Source organism: Pantherophis guttatus, chromosome 5, assembly GCF_059756535.1.
Source record: "Pantherophis guttatus breed Tessera chromosome 5, ASM5975653v1, whole genome shotgun sequence".
Classification (NCBI taxonomy): domain Eukaryota; kingdom Metazoa; phylum Chordata; class Lepidosauria; order Squamata; family Colubridae; genus Pantherophis; species Pantherophis guttatus.
In genome coordinates, this window is record NC_142067.1 from 93,996,063 (window position 1) to 94,011,381 (window position 15,319).

General features: G+C 39.3%; 1 protein-coding gene across 1 annotated transcript in view; it reads left to right on the forward strand.

Annotated features, from left to right (window-relative positions):
* ATP10A (ATPase phospholipid transporting 10A (putative)) overlaps positions 1-13,631 on the forward strand; it is a 161,502-nt gene extending 147,871 nt beyond the window's left edge. The window contains exons 17-21 of the mRNA XM_034431366.3: positions 3,424-3,624; positions 6,690-6,770; positions 9,350-9,454; positions 11,855-12,042; positions 12,766-13,631. Coding sequence (XP_034287257.1) covers positions 3,424-3,624; positions 6,690-6,770; positions 9,350-9,454; positions 11,855-12,042; positions 12,766-13,465 — 1,275 coding nt within the window. The 3' untranslated portion in view covers positions 13,466-13,631. The remainder of the gene's footprint in view (positions 1-3,423; positions 3,625-6,689; positions 6,771-9,349; positions 9,455-11,854; positions 12,043-12,765) is intronic.
* Positions 13,632-15,319: the final 1,688 nt, after the last annotated feature.

Genomic DNA, 15,319 nt, shown 5'->3' on the forward strand with positions numbered 1-15,319 from the left:
TCATATAAAGCTAACTGCACCAGAAAAATACAACAATAAAAAAAACTGAGTTAAAAACAAGCCTTACAAGAGCTACAAGATATGCATGGCTGCTTTGTAGTTAGGATGGTTTTTCCGATCCTCATAATCCATTAGTCATTCAGTTTATCTGTGTGTGTACTTATTATTAAATGACCACAGATCTATATATTTCAAACTAGCTTGCATGTAAACATGGATACATCACAAAATGTTGTGTGAAGAGAGAAATCCTTGTTCCACAGCCAATTTGAACCAGTCAAAACCAATACTGCCCTCTTTTTTTCTTTAGCATAAAATCTAATGCATAAAATCATCAGAAAAGTGGATATGAGGCTTCAGATCAGGGATGAAATGCTCCCGGTTCAGACCGGATCACCCGATCCAGTAGTGATGACAGCAGGTGGTTCGGAGAACCGGTAGCAAAAATCCCTGCCCTCCCCCCATGCCCAGCTGAGCTGCGCAATCATCAGAGGCTTTTTTTTATATTTTTAAAAACATTTTTTTCTCTTCAGCCAAAAAAATGCTTTTAAAAGTTTTTTTAAAAAAGCCTCTGATGATCACACGGCTCAGTTGGGATCGTCAGAGGCTTTTAAAAGCATTTTTTTTTTTTACAACCCCTTCGGCCGAAGAGGTTATAGAAAAAATGCTTTTAAAAGGCTCTGACGATCCCAGCTGAGTTGCCTGATCGGAAGAGCCTTTTAAAAGCATTTTTTTTACATTTTTTGGCCGAAGAGGTTGTAGAAAAAATAGTTTTAAAAGGAAAAAAAAATAGTTGGCCATGCCCACCCAATCACATTACACCCCCCCCACCAAGCCACGCCCACAGAACCGGTAGTAACAAATTTTACATTTCACCACTGCTTCAGATTGCCTGTATCAAGTAAAAATAGATAATATAAATGATGTTACAAAACACTGAAATAAACAGAAACATCAGTTAAATTTAGAAAGCCTGAGGGGAAAAATGTAAATGAAAGATGCTCCAAAATCATCCTAATGGTTGCTAAAGCTCATTCTAATGGTCTAGAACTGGGGTGGGGAACGATGGCCTTTTTATGACTTGTGGATTTCAGTTCCCAGAATTCCTGAGCCAGCTATGGGAGTTGAAGTCCACAAGCCATAAAAGGGCCATTATTCTCCACCTCTGGTCTAGAAGGACATTCCAAAGCCAGTGTCCATAGAGATGGAATCCCTCAAATAATAAGGAAGCCTGGGTAAGGACTTAGGTCAAGAACTCAGAGAACTGGCAAATAAGGTCAAGATTGGAAAGCCTTCAAACATTGTAGCCCTCAAGACAATTAACAATCATAACGGTCAAGGCCACCATTGGAACGGAACTCAGAAATTTTTAAAAAACATGCATTGTTAGGAATTGATTTAAAATGGCAACTCTTTCCCATAGAGAACTGGATGTAAAAGTCTCCCTTGCCAAATTCAGTCCTATGTGAAGAAAAGCAAATTGTGATTACTTACTCTATCACAGTATGAAGCCTATTCTCCATGAGTAGGAAAAGGAAAAGGCTGATTATCCACTTCTACTTTAAGAACACAGAAATAAATTCCTAGAAGTGCAGTTGGGTTTAGTAGGCAAGGCTTCAGAAAGAAGTTCCTTCACCAACTCCCATTAAGGCCATGGACCAGAACCAGGGGTGAAAGCTACTTACCTTCCCTACCAGTTTGGAAGTGGTTGTGTGCATCATGTGCGATTTTGGACCCAAAGCCTTCTGCGCATGTTCAGAGGGTCAAAAACATGGCTCAGCTGGGATCATTAGAGGCTTTTAAAAGCATTTTTTTCTGCAACTTCTTCGGCCGAAGAGGTTGTTGGAAAAAAAAATGCCTTTAAAAGCCTCTGATGATCCCAGTTGAGTTGCCTGATCATCAGAGGCTTTTAAAAGCATTTTTTTCTGCAACGTCTTAAGGTTGTAGAAAAAATGCTTTTAAAAGTAAAAAAAAAAAAAAGTTGGCCATGCCCACCCAGTCACATTACCCCCCCACCAAGCCACACCCACAGAACCAGTAGTAAAAATTTTACATTTCACCACTGATTTATTTGTAAATATATTAACCAATAAAGGAAACATTACCTATCCTTGTCTTATTCCCTACTTGATATTGAACCATTTTGTTAAACATTTCATTTGGTCCTGTATGTACTTTATTTTCCATAGACAGTGCATAATCCCATTCAGCAACCAATTTACAACTCAAAATTCACACAGAACATACCATAATACAAGCCAATTCACTGTCTCTCAATCAGTAAACACACAATAAACTTTCTTTTTCCCAGAAATATATATTCCTTAATGATGAAGATTTTTGATACAAATAAATAACTGCTGTATAGAATATGACATATACATAGAGAAAACCCAATAAATTACCTTTGCCTGATTAAATTCCAACATGAGCCTTAAGAAGAAGAGAACAAGTGATGTCATTTTCAGTACCAAACTATCTTCTCCTTTCTCCCATGACTGGGAAGTTGAGCCTCTTTTTCTCCTCAAATCAATCATTAGGGAACCAAAGTTCAGCCAATGTCTGTACAGATAGTCCTGGACTTACAACAGTTCATTTGAAGTTACAACAGCACTGAAAAAAAGTGACTTATGACCATTTTTCACACTTACAACTATTGTAACATCCCCACAGTCACGTGATCAAAATTCAGATGCTTGGCAACAGATTCATATTTATGGCAGTTACAGTGTCGTACAGGTAGCCCTCAACTTACAACAGTTCATTTAGTGACCATTCAAAGTTACGACACTGAAAAAAGTGACTTATGACCATTTTTCACAGTTACGACCTTTGAAGTATCATGTGATCAAAATTCAGATGCTTGGCAGCTGGTTCATGCTTATGACCGTTATAGTGTCCCAAAGTCATGTGATCCCCTTTTGCAACCTTCTGACAAAGTCAATGGAAAAGCTGGATTCCTTTAACAACTGTTACTAATTTAACACAATTAACTGCAGTGATTTACTTAACAACTATGGCAAGAAAGGTCCTAAAATGGAGCAACATTCACTTAACAAATGTCTCACTTAGCAACAGAAATTTTGGGCTCAGTTGTGCTCATAAGTCAAGGACTACCTGTAATGGTGAGGGATAAGGCAGTATGTGTTGAATCAGATGAAGAACTAGAACTAGACTTATTTTATTACATTTCATATATTTGTGAAAAAAAGGAGATATCCTGCTACAATTTTATACATAAATAATGCTGCTTGCAAATATTAAAGATTCATCCAATTCCATTTTAAATTGTTTTTATCAGATTTTAGTAATAATTTGTGTCTGAAACTCTGCACTTTGATATGGCCCATGGGCTAATCAATAAAGTAAACTAACTAACTAAAGATTCATGTTTTGTCTTTTTCTTTTTTTCTTTTTTTAAAGATGTTTGTCGCCCTTCTTTTCTGGTACCAGTTTTACTGTGGATTTTCGGGGTCATCAATGATTGATCAGTGGTATCTGATCTTCTTTAACTTAATGTTCTCATCTCTTCCTCAATTGATTGTTGGAGTTCTTGATAAAGATGTACCTGCAGAGACATTGATTGCTATGCCTCAGCTCTACACAAGTGGCCAGAAGATGGAGGTAAGAATGTGTGCATTTCTGCATTTTTCAGCTCCTAAAATGTGATGTGAAGATCATTCTTGTTGTTGTTTTTTTAATTTTAGCAAAACCACTAGAGCCTCGGGATTCTTGAAAAGGATAACATTAAGGCCCATCTAAAATTCCCCTGCAATGTATAATGATATATCGTGCAATATAATTTTTATTTATTTATGTACAATATTTATATAGCCACTCATCACAAACTCTGGGTGGCTCCGAATCAAAAATTAAAATAACACAAAACCATGTTAAAACTATTAAAACCAAATGTAGTGCCAAATCAGACTCTGATATGCAGTCACCTCACCTTATTCCTGTACTTAGGGCAGGGGTGGGCAAATGTGGCTCTTTTATAACCTGTGGATTTCAACTCCCAGCTTGGCTGTCTCAGGAATTCTGGGAGTTGAAGTCCACAGGTTGTAAAAGAGCCACATTTGCCCACCCTGACTTAAGGGAAAAGCCAGGTCTATAGTGCTAGTAGGGTGGCCTGCCAAACTTCAGGGGGAAAGGTATTCCATAAGGCAGGGACTACCATGGAAAAGGCACACTTCCTAGCTCCCATCAGATAACAATCTTTTAAGAAAGGAACTAGAAGCATGTTCACACTATCTAGCCAGGTTCTATCTAGATTACCTTAGGGAAAGACAGTCCTGCAAATAATCTGGCCCTGTCCATGTAGGGCTTTACACTAGGGCTTTGCAGTACTTTGAATTGCACTGTGAAAGAAACTGGAAGCCAGTGCCGCTCAGGCCACAGAGGTGTTAAATGGGCAAACCTAGGGGCACCTATCACAGTGTGTGCTGCTGCATTCTGGACTAATTGGATTTTCAATTTTCAATTTTCAATTAGTCTTCAAGAGCAGCTCTATAATAATAATAATAATAACTTTATTGTCATTGTACGTGTATACACAGTATACCCATACAACGAAATTCACTTAACACCCAAAGACCAGGTCCAACACACATAACAATCCCCAAACATACCCCCGCCCACCACAAATTCCCCACCCCTAAACCACCCAAACATCCACACAACAGACCAAGTAATGCTGTCCAACAGCTCACTGATGGTGGCCTTTTAGTTCATTGTTGAACTATGTAGAGTACATTAAAGGTAAAGCTTCCCCTTGTACATACGTGCTAGTCATTCCTGACTCTAGGGGGCAGTGCTCATCTCAGTTTCAAAACTGAAGAGCCAGCGCTGTCCGAAGACGGCCTCACGCTGTCTTCCTGGTCATGTGGCCGATGGATGACCTCACCTGGAAATTTCATGTAACGTTAAAAAGGAATGGCAAAAAGTTCAAGCCCTTGGGCACCTCACATTGCAGGGGCCTAAGATTCAAGCTCTCCACTACCAACACCAACTGGAACTGGCTACAGAGGAAAGAGGGCAACTATTATAACAGTGCTTATCACTACTAGCATCCAAAGCCAGTCCAGAAGGATATCATGTTTAATAGTATTAACAGCCACTGAGAGGCCCAGAAGAGCTGCCGGTTGGCTAACTGAAGATGCAACAAGGGTAGAGAAGTAATGCAAACATAGTTCAAATTAAGCATATTTATATGTATTAATAAAGAATGTGGGCATTATATTACCATTAGGCATACTGACTTTCTAACTTTTAACAGGTAGCCAAAAAGTAAAATAATTCTACAGGGTAGAAAAGAATTCCTACCCTCTTCTTCTTGGGACTGTATATTTTGACAGCAGAATACAGTGAAGCTTGAGGCCAGAATACATTTCCAGATTTTCACGCTGGAAATAGAGGATAATACCACACAATGAATTATGTATGTGCTCTTATTCTGCGAAATAGCTATATGATTTCACAAGAAAATAAGAACTTTCCAAGTACTTGAGTAGTTACTAAAAATGTTGTCCAGAGTAGCCAGAAAGAGGCCTTTGGAAAGATTCAGATGGCCTTGATCCTGTCATCATTTAGAAATACTTAGACCTGGGTCAGGATGTTATGTGACCCCTTTTTTAAATATGTTTGATGTGAGGTGCCTCCAAGGTGATGTGTTTTAATAATTTCTGTTAAGTTTTGTGTTTCTATCTCTCACTGTCAAATGGCACAAATAGCTGGATGATAAGATCAGTTGTGCATGAAAAAAAATAAAATTTTATTGAGAGGCATATGGCTACTGCTACTAAGGATATAATGTATAATTAGCATAATTAAAAATGATTCATTAAATCCATAGTGTTTAATTCCGTTTTATATTTATTGAAATCAACAAAAGCTAGACCCTAACCCGTTTGTCTGCCTGAACTAAATGCAGCTAACTCATTTGGATCCAACATCTTTGCCATATTAATGTCACTGTCAGTCACAGGAGCCACATTCAGGAATCGAGATACATCACAGAGTTTGACCTGTAATGTCTTGTCAGGACTGAAGTGGGGTTGTAATGTCCATGGTACGGGAGATGGATAATCCTTTTCCTTTTTCATGACAGGCTGGCTCCTGAAACCTGAGCTGCTTCCAGAAAGACTGGCAATTGCCTTATACACAAACTAAGCCTATCTAATATTTCTGAGCCAGTCATTCCAAACCTATTCATCCTTTTCAAACTTCTTTGATCCTCCAAATAATCCCTGACTTACTCTTCCAGCTCTTTAATACCAGCTCTATTACTATCCCAGGTAGGAGGACAGTATGTTCAGCATGAGCCTCAGGAAAAACAGTCTGATCAGGTGGCCTTTAGAAAATGTATTTTTAGTCAGGGCCTTCAGTAGCCATTGGTGGGACAGTAGAGGAAGAGGAAGCTAAATGTGTGGTCCACTTAACTATGTTTGAAAGGGAAGGGTTTTTGGAAAATGTTGGACTGGGTTGGAGCAGGTCAAACTGCCAAATAGGTTGGATGGGTATGCTTCTTTGGCTCAGAATATTATTTGTATTAAAGCAGCTTTTCTAGATGAAATCCCTACATGAACTCTTTTGCTTCTTTTAATCACTCAGCTTTTTTTTTTTTTTTTTTTTTGAACAAGAAGTGGTTCATTAGAGGTAAAGTTCTCACTCTGCCTCCCCCATTACAGGAGTACCAGCCGCATATGTTCTGGATGAACATGATTGATGCTCTCTATCAAAGCTTGGTTTGTTTCTTCATCCCTTACTTTGTAAGTTATCAGTGGTAAACATGCTCCAATCCTTCTGTTCTTGAATCGTGGGGGAAAGAAGCCAGGCATGGCAAATGTATGCAAATGAAACTAAGTGTGCTGGGTGGGTCAGTTTGGTATTTATGACTTGGATTATTGAAGCTGTGGAGGCAAAAAGACATTCAGAATTATGGGTTATTGATACAGATAACCCAAACTGCTGCTACTGGGAGATAAGGACCAGCAGTTGGAAAATGGCTTTATATACACATCCAATGAATGTAGGAGAAAAGCTGGCAGAGCTGGGGGCAGAATTATGTGTGCCATCAGTTTAGCATCATTGTGTTCCCACAAGTACTCCAAGCCCCCCCCCCCAAATTCCGTTGACCCTTACCTAGCACCAATTTAGTGCTGAACTTTAATTGACCAGATTCCTGTGCATAGGCTTGAACAACTTTAAACTGCAACTTTATGAATAGTCCTGACAGTGAAATTTGTATGTACCCTGAACCATTCAGCAAAGATCCAGATGTCATATGGCTAGAATAGGAAGAGATGGTGTCAGGAACAAAAACTATTAAATACTTAACCCATTTAATAGTTTTTTTCCAGGAATAAGAATATTTTTTCAACAATTTTCAAGAATGGCTTAGCAGTGGAAGTATCATTGCTTTCTTTTTTCATAATATTGTTTGAGAGGAGCAGTGGGGAGTTGGCAGTCAGGTCACTTTGCTTCACACTTTTATTGAAATTGTAGAAAGAAAATTATTGCTATTATCAAGGGTAATAATTGCTTGGAGAGTAATTGGAAAGACCTCTACAAACTGGCTTTTTCTAGAGCAGTGATGGTTAACCTTTTCGGTGCCAAGTGCCCAAAGCGCATGCGTGTGTGCAAAAATACACACACGTGTGCCCAACCCCCCAAAATGCAATGTATGCTCCCCCCATGCATGCGCCCTGGCCATGCATGCACCCCTGCCCGCCACATTTCATTTTGGCTTCCAGGTTGGTGCAGGAGGCTTTCCAGGCCCAAAACGGGACATGGAGAGCCTTGTGTGGCCTCCCCAGTGCCCCATTTTGGCTTCCAGGTTGGCGCAGGAGGCTTCCCAGGCCCAAAATGGGGCACACACACACACACCGTGCCCTGTTTTGGGCCTGGAAAGCCTCCTGCACCAACCTGCACCCCGTGCATGCGCACACATGTCCCCCGTGCATGCGTGCACGTGGCATGCTTGCACGCACGGTGGAGCTGGGCTGGGACAACAGCTGGCATGCCCACAGAGACGACTCTGCGTGCCACAGGTTCTAGAGTGATGAGACAGGGAGAACAAAAATCTCAGTAATGTTCTTAGCATTTGTTTCTAGTTATAACAATTTTATTATGATAGACATAGTAATTAGTATATTTCAAATTATGGTCTAAACAATTATATCTTACTAAGTGGAATACAGCCATGGTAATAATTCTCTTAGAACATAGAATAATCGAGTTGGAAGGGACCTTGGAGGTCTTCTAATCCAACTCTATGTTTGAGCAGAAGACCCTATACCATTTCAGATAAATGATTGTCCAGTCTCTTTTTGAAAGCCTCCAATGATGCACTCACAATTTCTGAAGGCAAGTTGTTCCATTGGTTGATTGGTCTTGCGATTAGGAAATTTCTCCTTAGTTTTAGGTTGCTTCTCTTTTTAGTTAGTTTCAATCCATTGTTTCTCATCTTGCCTTTTGGTGCTTTGGAAAATAGTTTGACCCCATCTTTGTAGGAGCCCCTCAAATATTGGAACACTGCTATCATGTCTCCCCTAGACCTTCTTTTCATTAGATTAAACCTACCCAATTCCTGTAACAATTCTTTGTATGTTTTAATCTCCAGCCCTCTAATCATTTTTGTTGCTTTTCTCTGCACACTTTCCAGAATTTCAACATTTTTTTTTATATTCTGGTGTCCAGAACTGGATGCAGTATTCCAAGTCTGGTCTTACTAAGACTTTGTAAATTGATACTAGAACTTCATGTTCTATCTCTCTATTGATGCAGCCTAGGATTGCATTGGCTTTTTTGGGTATTGCCTCACACTGTTGGCTCATATTTAAGTGATTGTCCACTAGGACTCCAAGATTCTTCTCACAATTAGTAACATTAAGCCAAATTTCACCTAGCCTGTACCTATACAGTTGATTTTCTTACCTAAGTATAAAATCTTATTTTTATCTAGGTTGAATTTCATTTTGTTAGATAGGGCCCAGTGTTCAAGTCTGTCAAGATTTTCCAAGCATGCATTCTCAGACACAAGTTCTGATTCAGAAGAGCCAACATTTCTCCTCTAATCATAGCTGGACTAATTCAAATGGTACATTTTGTAGGTTTATATTACAGATGCTTTTCGTTGGAACCTAAAAATGTCAAATGCATATGAAACAAATGTCTTTTGAAGCATATGATAAACTTTTGAATTTAGACTCAAAAGGTATATGCATTACTCTGTCTAACTTGCAGTTTATTCCTAAATTTTTATGATTTCTGGACTTTGGGTTATAGATTAATATTCTTCAGGTTTTATATTGTCAGATGTGCTTAATTCTCATTTAACTTTGTTTAGATATATTATGATTCAGACGTGGACATATTTTCATGGGGAACTCCTATTACCACAGCAGCTCTCTTTACCATAATACTCCATTTGGCTATAGAAACCAAAACCTGGGTAAGTTACCTCCAAAAATGTGACCTGGTATTTTACACTCTGCCACTCAAGCTGTAGTTCTACAGTTGCCTTTCATTTAGATTTTATTTTATTGTCGTAAGAGTTCAACATTCAACTTTCATTATTTGTATTCTTCTGGGAAGCAATATTGAGACAATAACTTAGATAGAAAGAAGTGGGGACTATACAATTGAAGATGGAACACATTGATAATACTGTTGTAGCAGAAGAGGTATTTATTCCCTCTGAATTCATCTGCAAACATGGGATTCTTGTAAGTAGATAAATGGTATGGTTACTTCCAGTTCCAGCAACACTGTCCTTCTTACAGTCCAGTCACATGCTTCATTTGGGTGCTTATTTTCCTGATCATAAGTTTGTTTCATCTGTAAGTCACAAGTAATTACACACGCACACACACACACACACACACACACACACACATGGCATGGTAGGGAGAAGAATCATGAAAGCATGAAAGGATCATTCGACTCACACAAGGCAAGCTTTGTTCTTTGCATGCACAGACAAACTGAGCAGAGTCTGCATTGTGATAAACAGACAAAGGTGCAGACCCTACAGATGCTTGCCTCCCACTTCAATGTTTTGTTTTAGTCCATATTTACTTATCAATATACAATTAAAACTCTCCCGTCTTTTATAACCTTCAATTGTTGCATCATAGCCAACAATTTGAACAAAACAGTATGTCATTGGACAAGAAGTTTTGAGTCAACATACTTCAAATGGACTAATTTAAAAACTGCAGCTAAAATCTGGGACTCATTATTCCCATGGGATTGAAATTTTACAATTCACCACATCAGCCAGAGTCATATGACCATCATTTAAAACATTCCCTACAGTGGCGGGTTGCCCCTGGTTCACACCAGGGGAGGCTGGAGGCTGGAGGCTGGAGGCTCCGCCCACTGGAGGCTCCAGTTGGAGCTGGAGGCTCCGCCCACAGCTGGAGGCTCCGCCCACTGACCCCGATGTCATCAAAACGCTTCTGCGCGTGGCCCCACTGCAAACCGGTAGTAAAGATAAGTAGAACCCACCCCTGATTCCCTATCAATTTCCCAAAAGGAAAGTCAATGGGAAAGCCCGCAGGAAGTTGGAAGTCACTCCCACTATTTTTTTGCCCTCATAGGGTCATTCTGTTTCTCTGTTTAAGTGATATCTCTGAAACAATGATTCAACAGATCACAGGTTGTTTAGTTTATTTATAAAAATGCCCATACTATTCAGTTTCCAAGAGTTTATATATGTAAAAAAAGTAGCATCAGAGAGAATAAATCTCAGCAAAAAATTAATCTCTTATCACCTACTAAAATGGAACTAACAATTCCATACAAAGCCAATAAGGAGGACACCTAATATGTCTCTGGTAAGATTTTACAAAGTAATAGTTGGGGCATTGCAAGAAGGATTACTTCCACCTTCCTGCTCTTTGATCTCTCATGCGAACAGCAACCTAACCTTTTAGATTCCACCTGGAGAAGAGGGACCTTAAGAAAGCTCAGAACCAAGCCATCTAAGTCTTGATAGCAATCACTAGTACTTGTAATTGGACTCAGTTCCATATATTTGTCTATATATAATTTGCTATTGCCCATATTTTTGCAAATATTAGTATAACACCTTTTTTTACTTAATACAAAGATAATTCAGAACAGTGTGGTTTTGTCACATGATCTAGTTAGATAAGTTTATATAACAATCCAGATCAATTTTTCCTCCATCCCTACTGACATCAACACATTATTGTTCTTCAGCCTCACAATTTAAGCCTCCAGTTTATATAATATAATTGACAAAACTGTAAGAGGGAGATTTTTTTTTAAAAAAAAGTATTCTATAATGTGCTGATAATTGCCAAATCCATGCATCCAAAGTGAGTCTATCCATGACTAGATTGTGGTGATATCAAGGAATCATCCAAAGTGAGCTACTGATTAAGTAATGCCTTGTAGCAAAACAGATATGAATGCTCATTTACTCAAAGACGTTTTTTCTCTGCGGTTGTATCTGCTAACCTACTTGGTCGTGAAAATGCTCCTACAATAGAAATATCCAGTTTGACAACACCGTTTCACTGATTTCATTGTGGTTATAAAATTCTTGCTGAATTAGAAAAACCCCTACTCAGATTTACTTACATGGTGTAGATTTCAACCTTGGTGTAGTGAATATTTCCTCTTGAACTTACTCCAACCTTTTGAACCAGTGGTGGGTTGCTCCCGGTTCAGTCCAGTTCTATAGAAATAGTAGCAAAACCAGCGGGAGGCTCTGCCCACCCACCACGACGTCGTCATGGGTGATCTGCGCATGCGCAGAAGCTTCTGCACAATGCCAGTAAGATACAGAATTGTAAAATAATTTTGAATATGTTTTTTTCAGACTTGGCTACATTTGTCATCATGCAGCTTCAGCATTGCTTTATTCTTCATTGTGGCACTCATTTATAATATTTCTTGCCCAATATGCTATCCTCCATCGAATCCCTACTGGACAATGGAGAAGCTGATGGGAGAACCGTTGTTTTATCTGACTTGTCTTATTTCACCTGTTGTGGCTTTGCTTCCCAGGTATATCTCTTTTTTTGTCTTGTGTGCATCACTTAGAGAGCTAACTTTATAGCATTTTTTCTTTTCTACATATTGTTTGAGAGCAATATTACTATGGAGGAAGAATGTGCATATGCTGCAATAATCAGAATGTAGAGGTGACAAAGCCAAATAAATCAGTGACTTTATTTTTCCTGCCACTGGCCATAATAAATATGGAAAGTGAACATCAAGTAAAGCACAGCAAAAAGATATGCTGACAAGTAAAAGTCTCCTTGTACAGTCTCATTGCAGGATTTATCTAGAGATCTAGGGGAGTTGCCAGCAGAAGAGAGCAGTGAATTTGTAGTCCATTCCCATGAACCTGGACCATAATTTTCTAACACACTGGGTGGGTACGGGTGTATAGAGAAAGAAAATTACCTTGATGAAGATACTCAGGGTCCTGAGGAACGTGAAGCATTTTTTAAATCCAGAACAACAAGTTAACATTTGGAAGTAGTTTAGACAGATCCCTCCCCAATTCACTGAAATTTAAGAAGCGGAGGAAGTACAGTACAATTGAACTTGAAAGATGTTATTGTTATAACCAAGTTTAATAAAGCCTTCAGATAGAGTTGATTCCCTAGGCTGCTGTACCTAATGGCACTGACAGCTATCATCCCTGTTATATTATTCAGGTTTAAATTGATACAGTATTCTTTTGATGCAGTCATTTTTAATTCTTTCACTTCTCTCCATCAGATTTCTGTACAGAATACTTCAAGGCACACTTTTCCCAACCCAGCTTCAACTTGGACGCCAGTTGTCTAGACTGCCTCCAGGCTCCCAAAACCAGCTTTTAAATCAGTGGGCCACTAAAAGAGACACCAATTCCCAAATTTATCAAAATACTGGTTATTTTCCCGAAAGCCCATATTTCATTACTAGTGGCTTTTCAAGGACCTGTAACCACAATAACCCAATAGAATTATCTCAACAAAAAGAGGAGCTATCTCAAATGCCAAAACCAGGATGTTCAACAGATTTAAATACTATTGTTTCTCCTCTTGGTGCTCAATTGTGTGATGAAAATGGACATCTTTCAGTAGTTGATGATAAAGGTGAGCCATCTTTGGGTTTTCAAAAAAGTGCTTTTGATCTAGAGCCAACTTTGATGAATGTTGATGACACAGTACAATGGAATTCAAGAGTAGATGGGTCAGATTTCAGCTTGTTCAACTGGTTTTCATCAACTATGTTGTTCAAGAGCATCAGAAGTGATCTGCCATCATTTTCAGGCAGTTTACGGAACAGAAGGCACGACAGTTTAACTTTGTGTAGCTGTCATTCTCAGGACTTCAAAGACTTGACAGAGCAGAACTCTTCCTGTTTTCAGGAACAGGCAAAAACTTCTTCAGGGGACTGCTTGAAAATCGAATCTCCTGAAACAACCATTTTATGACATTGGCATTGCAGAAGATATATTTTTTATTTGCACAAAAAGGCTAGAGTGCTCTTTTCCTAAGGATGAAAAGGGCATTCAAGGTACATAGTTTTATTATGGAAGAAAATCTAAGCAAGTATGTTGAAAATAAAAACTGTATACAAATAAAAGATATCTATATATATATACATATATGTATGTATTTATTTTTCATCTCATTTTGTACAAGTGCGATAATTTTATTTGTACAGGTAGTTCTCGACTTACAACAGTTTGTTTAGTGACTGCTCAAAGTTACAACAGGACTGAAAAAAAGTGACTTATGACCATTTTTCACACCTATGACCCTTGCAGCATTCCCGTGGCATGTGATCAGAATTTGGATGCATTTCAATAACTCAAAATAAAAGAAAAAGAAATCCCTAACCTAAACCGAAATAAGTAATAAATAGCACACATTCCCATATACATATATCTATATAACATTATATTATATTACACCAGTATGAACATGTTGCACATTTCGCTGGCCCTGCAAGTCTATCATATTAAACCTAATTATGGTGTTAGGTTGCGTTCAGAAGTCTGATGGCCCATGGATATAGCTATTTTTCAGCCTATTCATTCGGCTGGCTATGCTTCTATATCTCCTGCCCGATGGTAGAAGAGTAAAGAAGTGCTGACCAGGGTGTGAATCATCCCTGAGGATTTTCCTCACTCTGCTAAGGCAGTGGGTCCTGGTGATTTTGTCCAGTGAGGTCAGGGGGCAGCCCATGATTTTTTGTGTTGTGCTCTTCACCCTCTGTAATGCCTTTCTGTCCACGGCTATCAAGCCAGCATACCATACCGTAACACAATATGAGAGAATATCTTCTATCATAGAGGAAGTCATCAGCCGTTGTTCCACCTGATTTTTCCGCAAGACCCTAAGGAAATGGAGTTGAGCCTTCCTGACCACCTGGAACATGTTATTTTTCCAGGTGATATCTTGGCTAAGGTGGACTCTCAGGAATTTGAAAGACGAGACCCTCTCCACACAGGCCCTCTTGATGTAGAGTGGGGCAGGTGCCACTCTCTCCTTCTGGAAGTCTAGCACCATCTCCTTTGTTTTGCTGGTGTTTAGATGCAAGTTGTTTACTGAGCACCATGCAGATAACTTCTGGACTTCTTCCCTGTATGCTGATTCATCTCCTCCTGTGATAAGACCTAGTACGGTGGTATCATCTGCAAACTTTATTATCGTATTATTTTGAAAATAAAATCCTAAATTACTTAAGTATAAAGTAAATGTGGGTTTTTTTCTTGCTCTATCTATCTTGATTGTGAGCAGGGACCTGTTCTGTCCCCCTTCCTCACACAGGCAAACGTAATACCAAGCACGCCTGCCAATATTTTATTAGGTAAACAGATTAGAATTCTTGGCAGACCAAGGTTTTGGCAGCAAACTGCCGAATGCCTGCCAAGACCGTTTTCACTCCCATAAAGCAGAAGAAGACTTATCTTCAGTCCGTTCCAGGAGTAACAAATTATCCATGAGACAAGAGTTTAGTCAATGTCAGTCCAAAATATATCCAAGCCGAATTTCAGAGATCACAATGTGACTCAGAGTTTAACTTTGTCCATCACAAAGCCTGAAGAGCAATCCCACCCACTTTTATTCCTGGTGGGGCGTGGCTCCGTGACTCAGCTCAATCTGTGGCCCTCCCACGCCTCTTCTGTTGCTGCACATGCTTCTCCCTCCGATGCTGCCTGGGATCAAGCCAGGATTCATCATCCTTGCTCCCTATCAATTGGTGCTCCGATATGCCTTCCTCCTGGCACATCCCAGGCTGTTCCTCCTGGCCTTCGGATGGAACCTGAGGCATTGCCAGA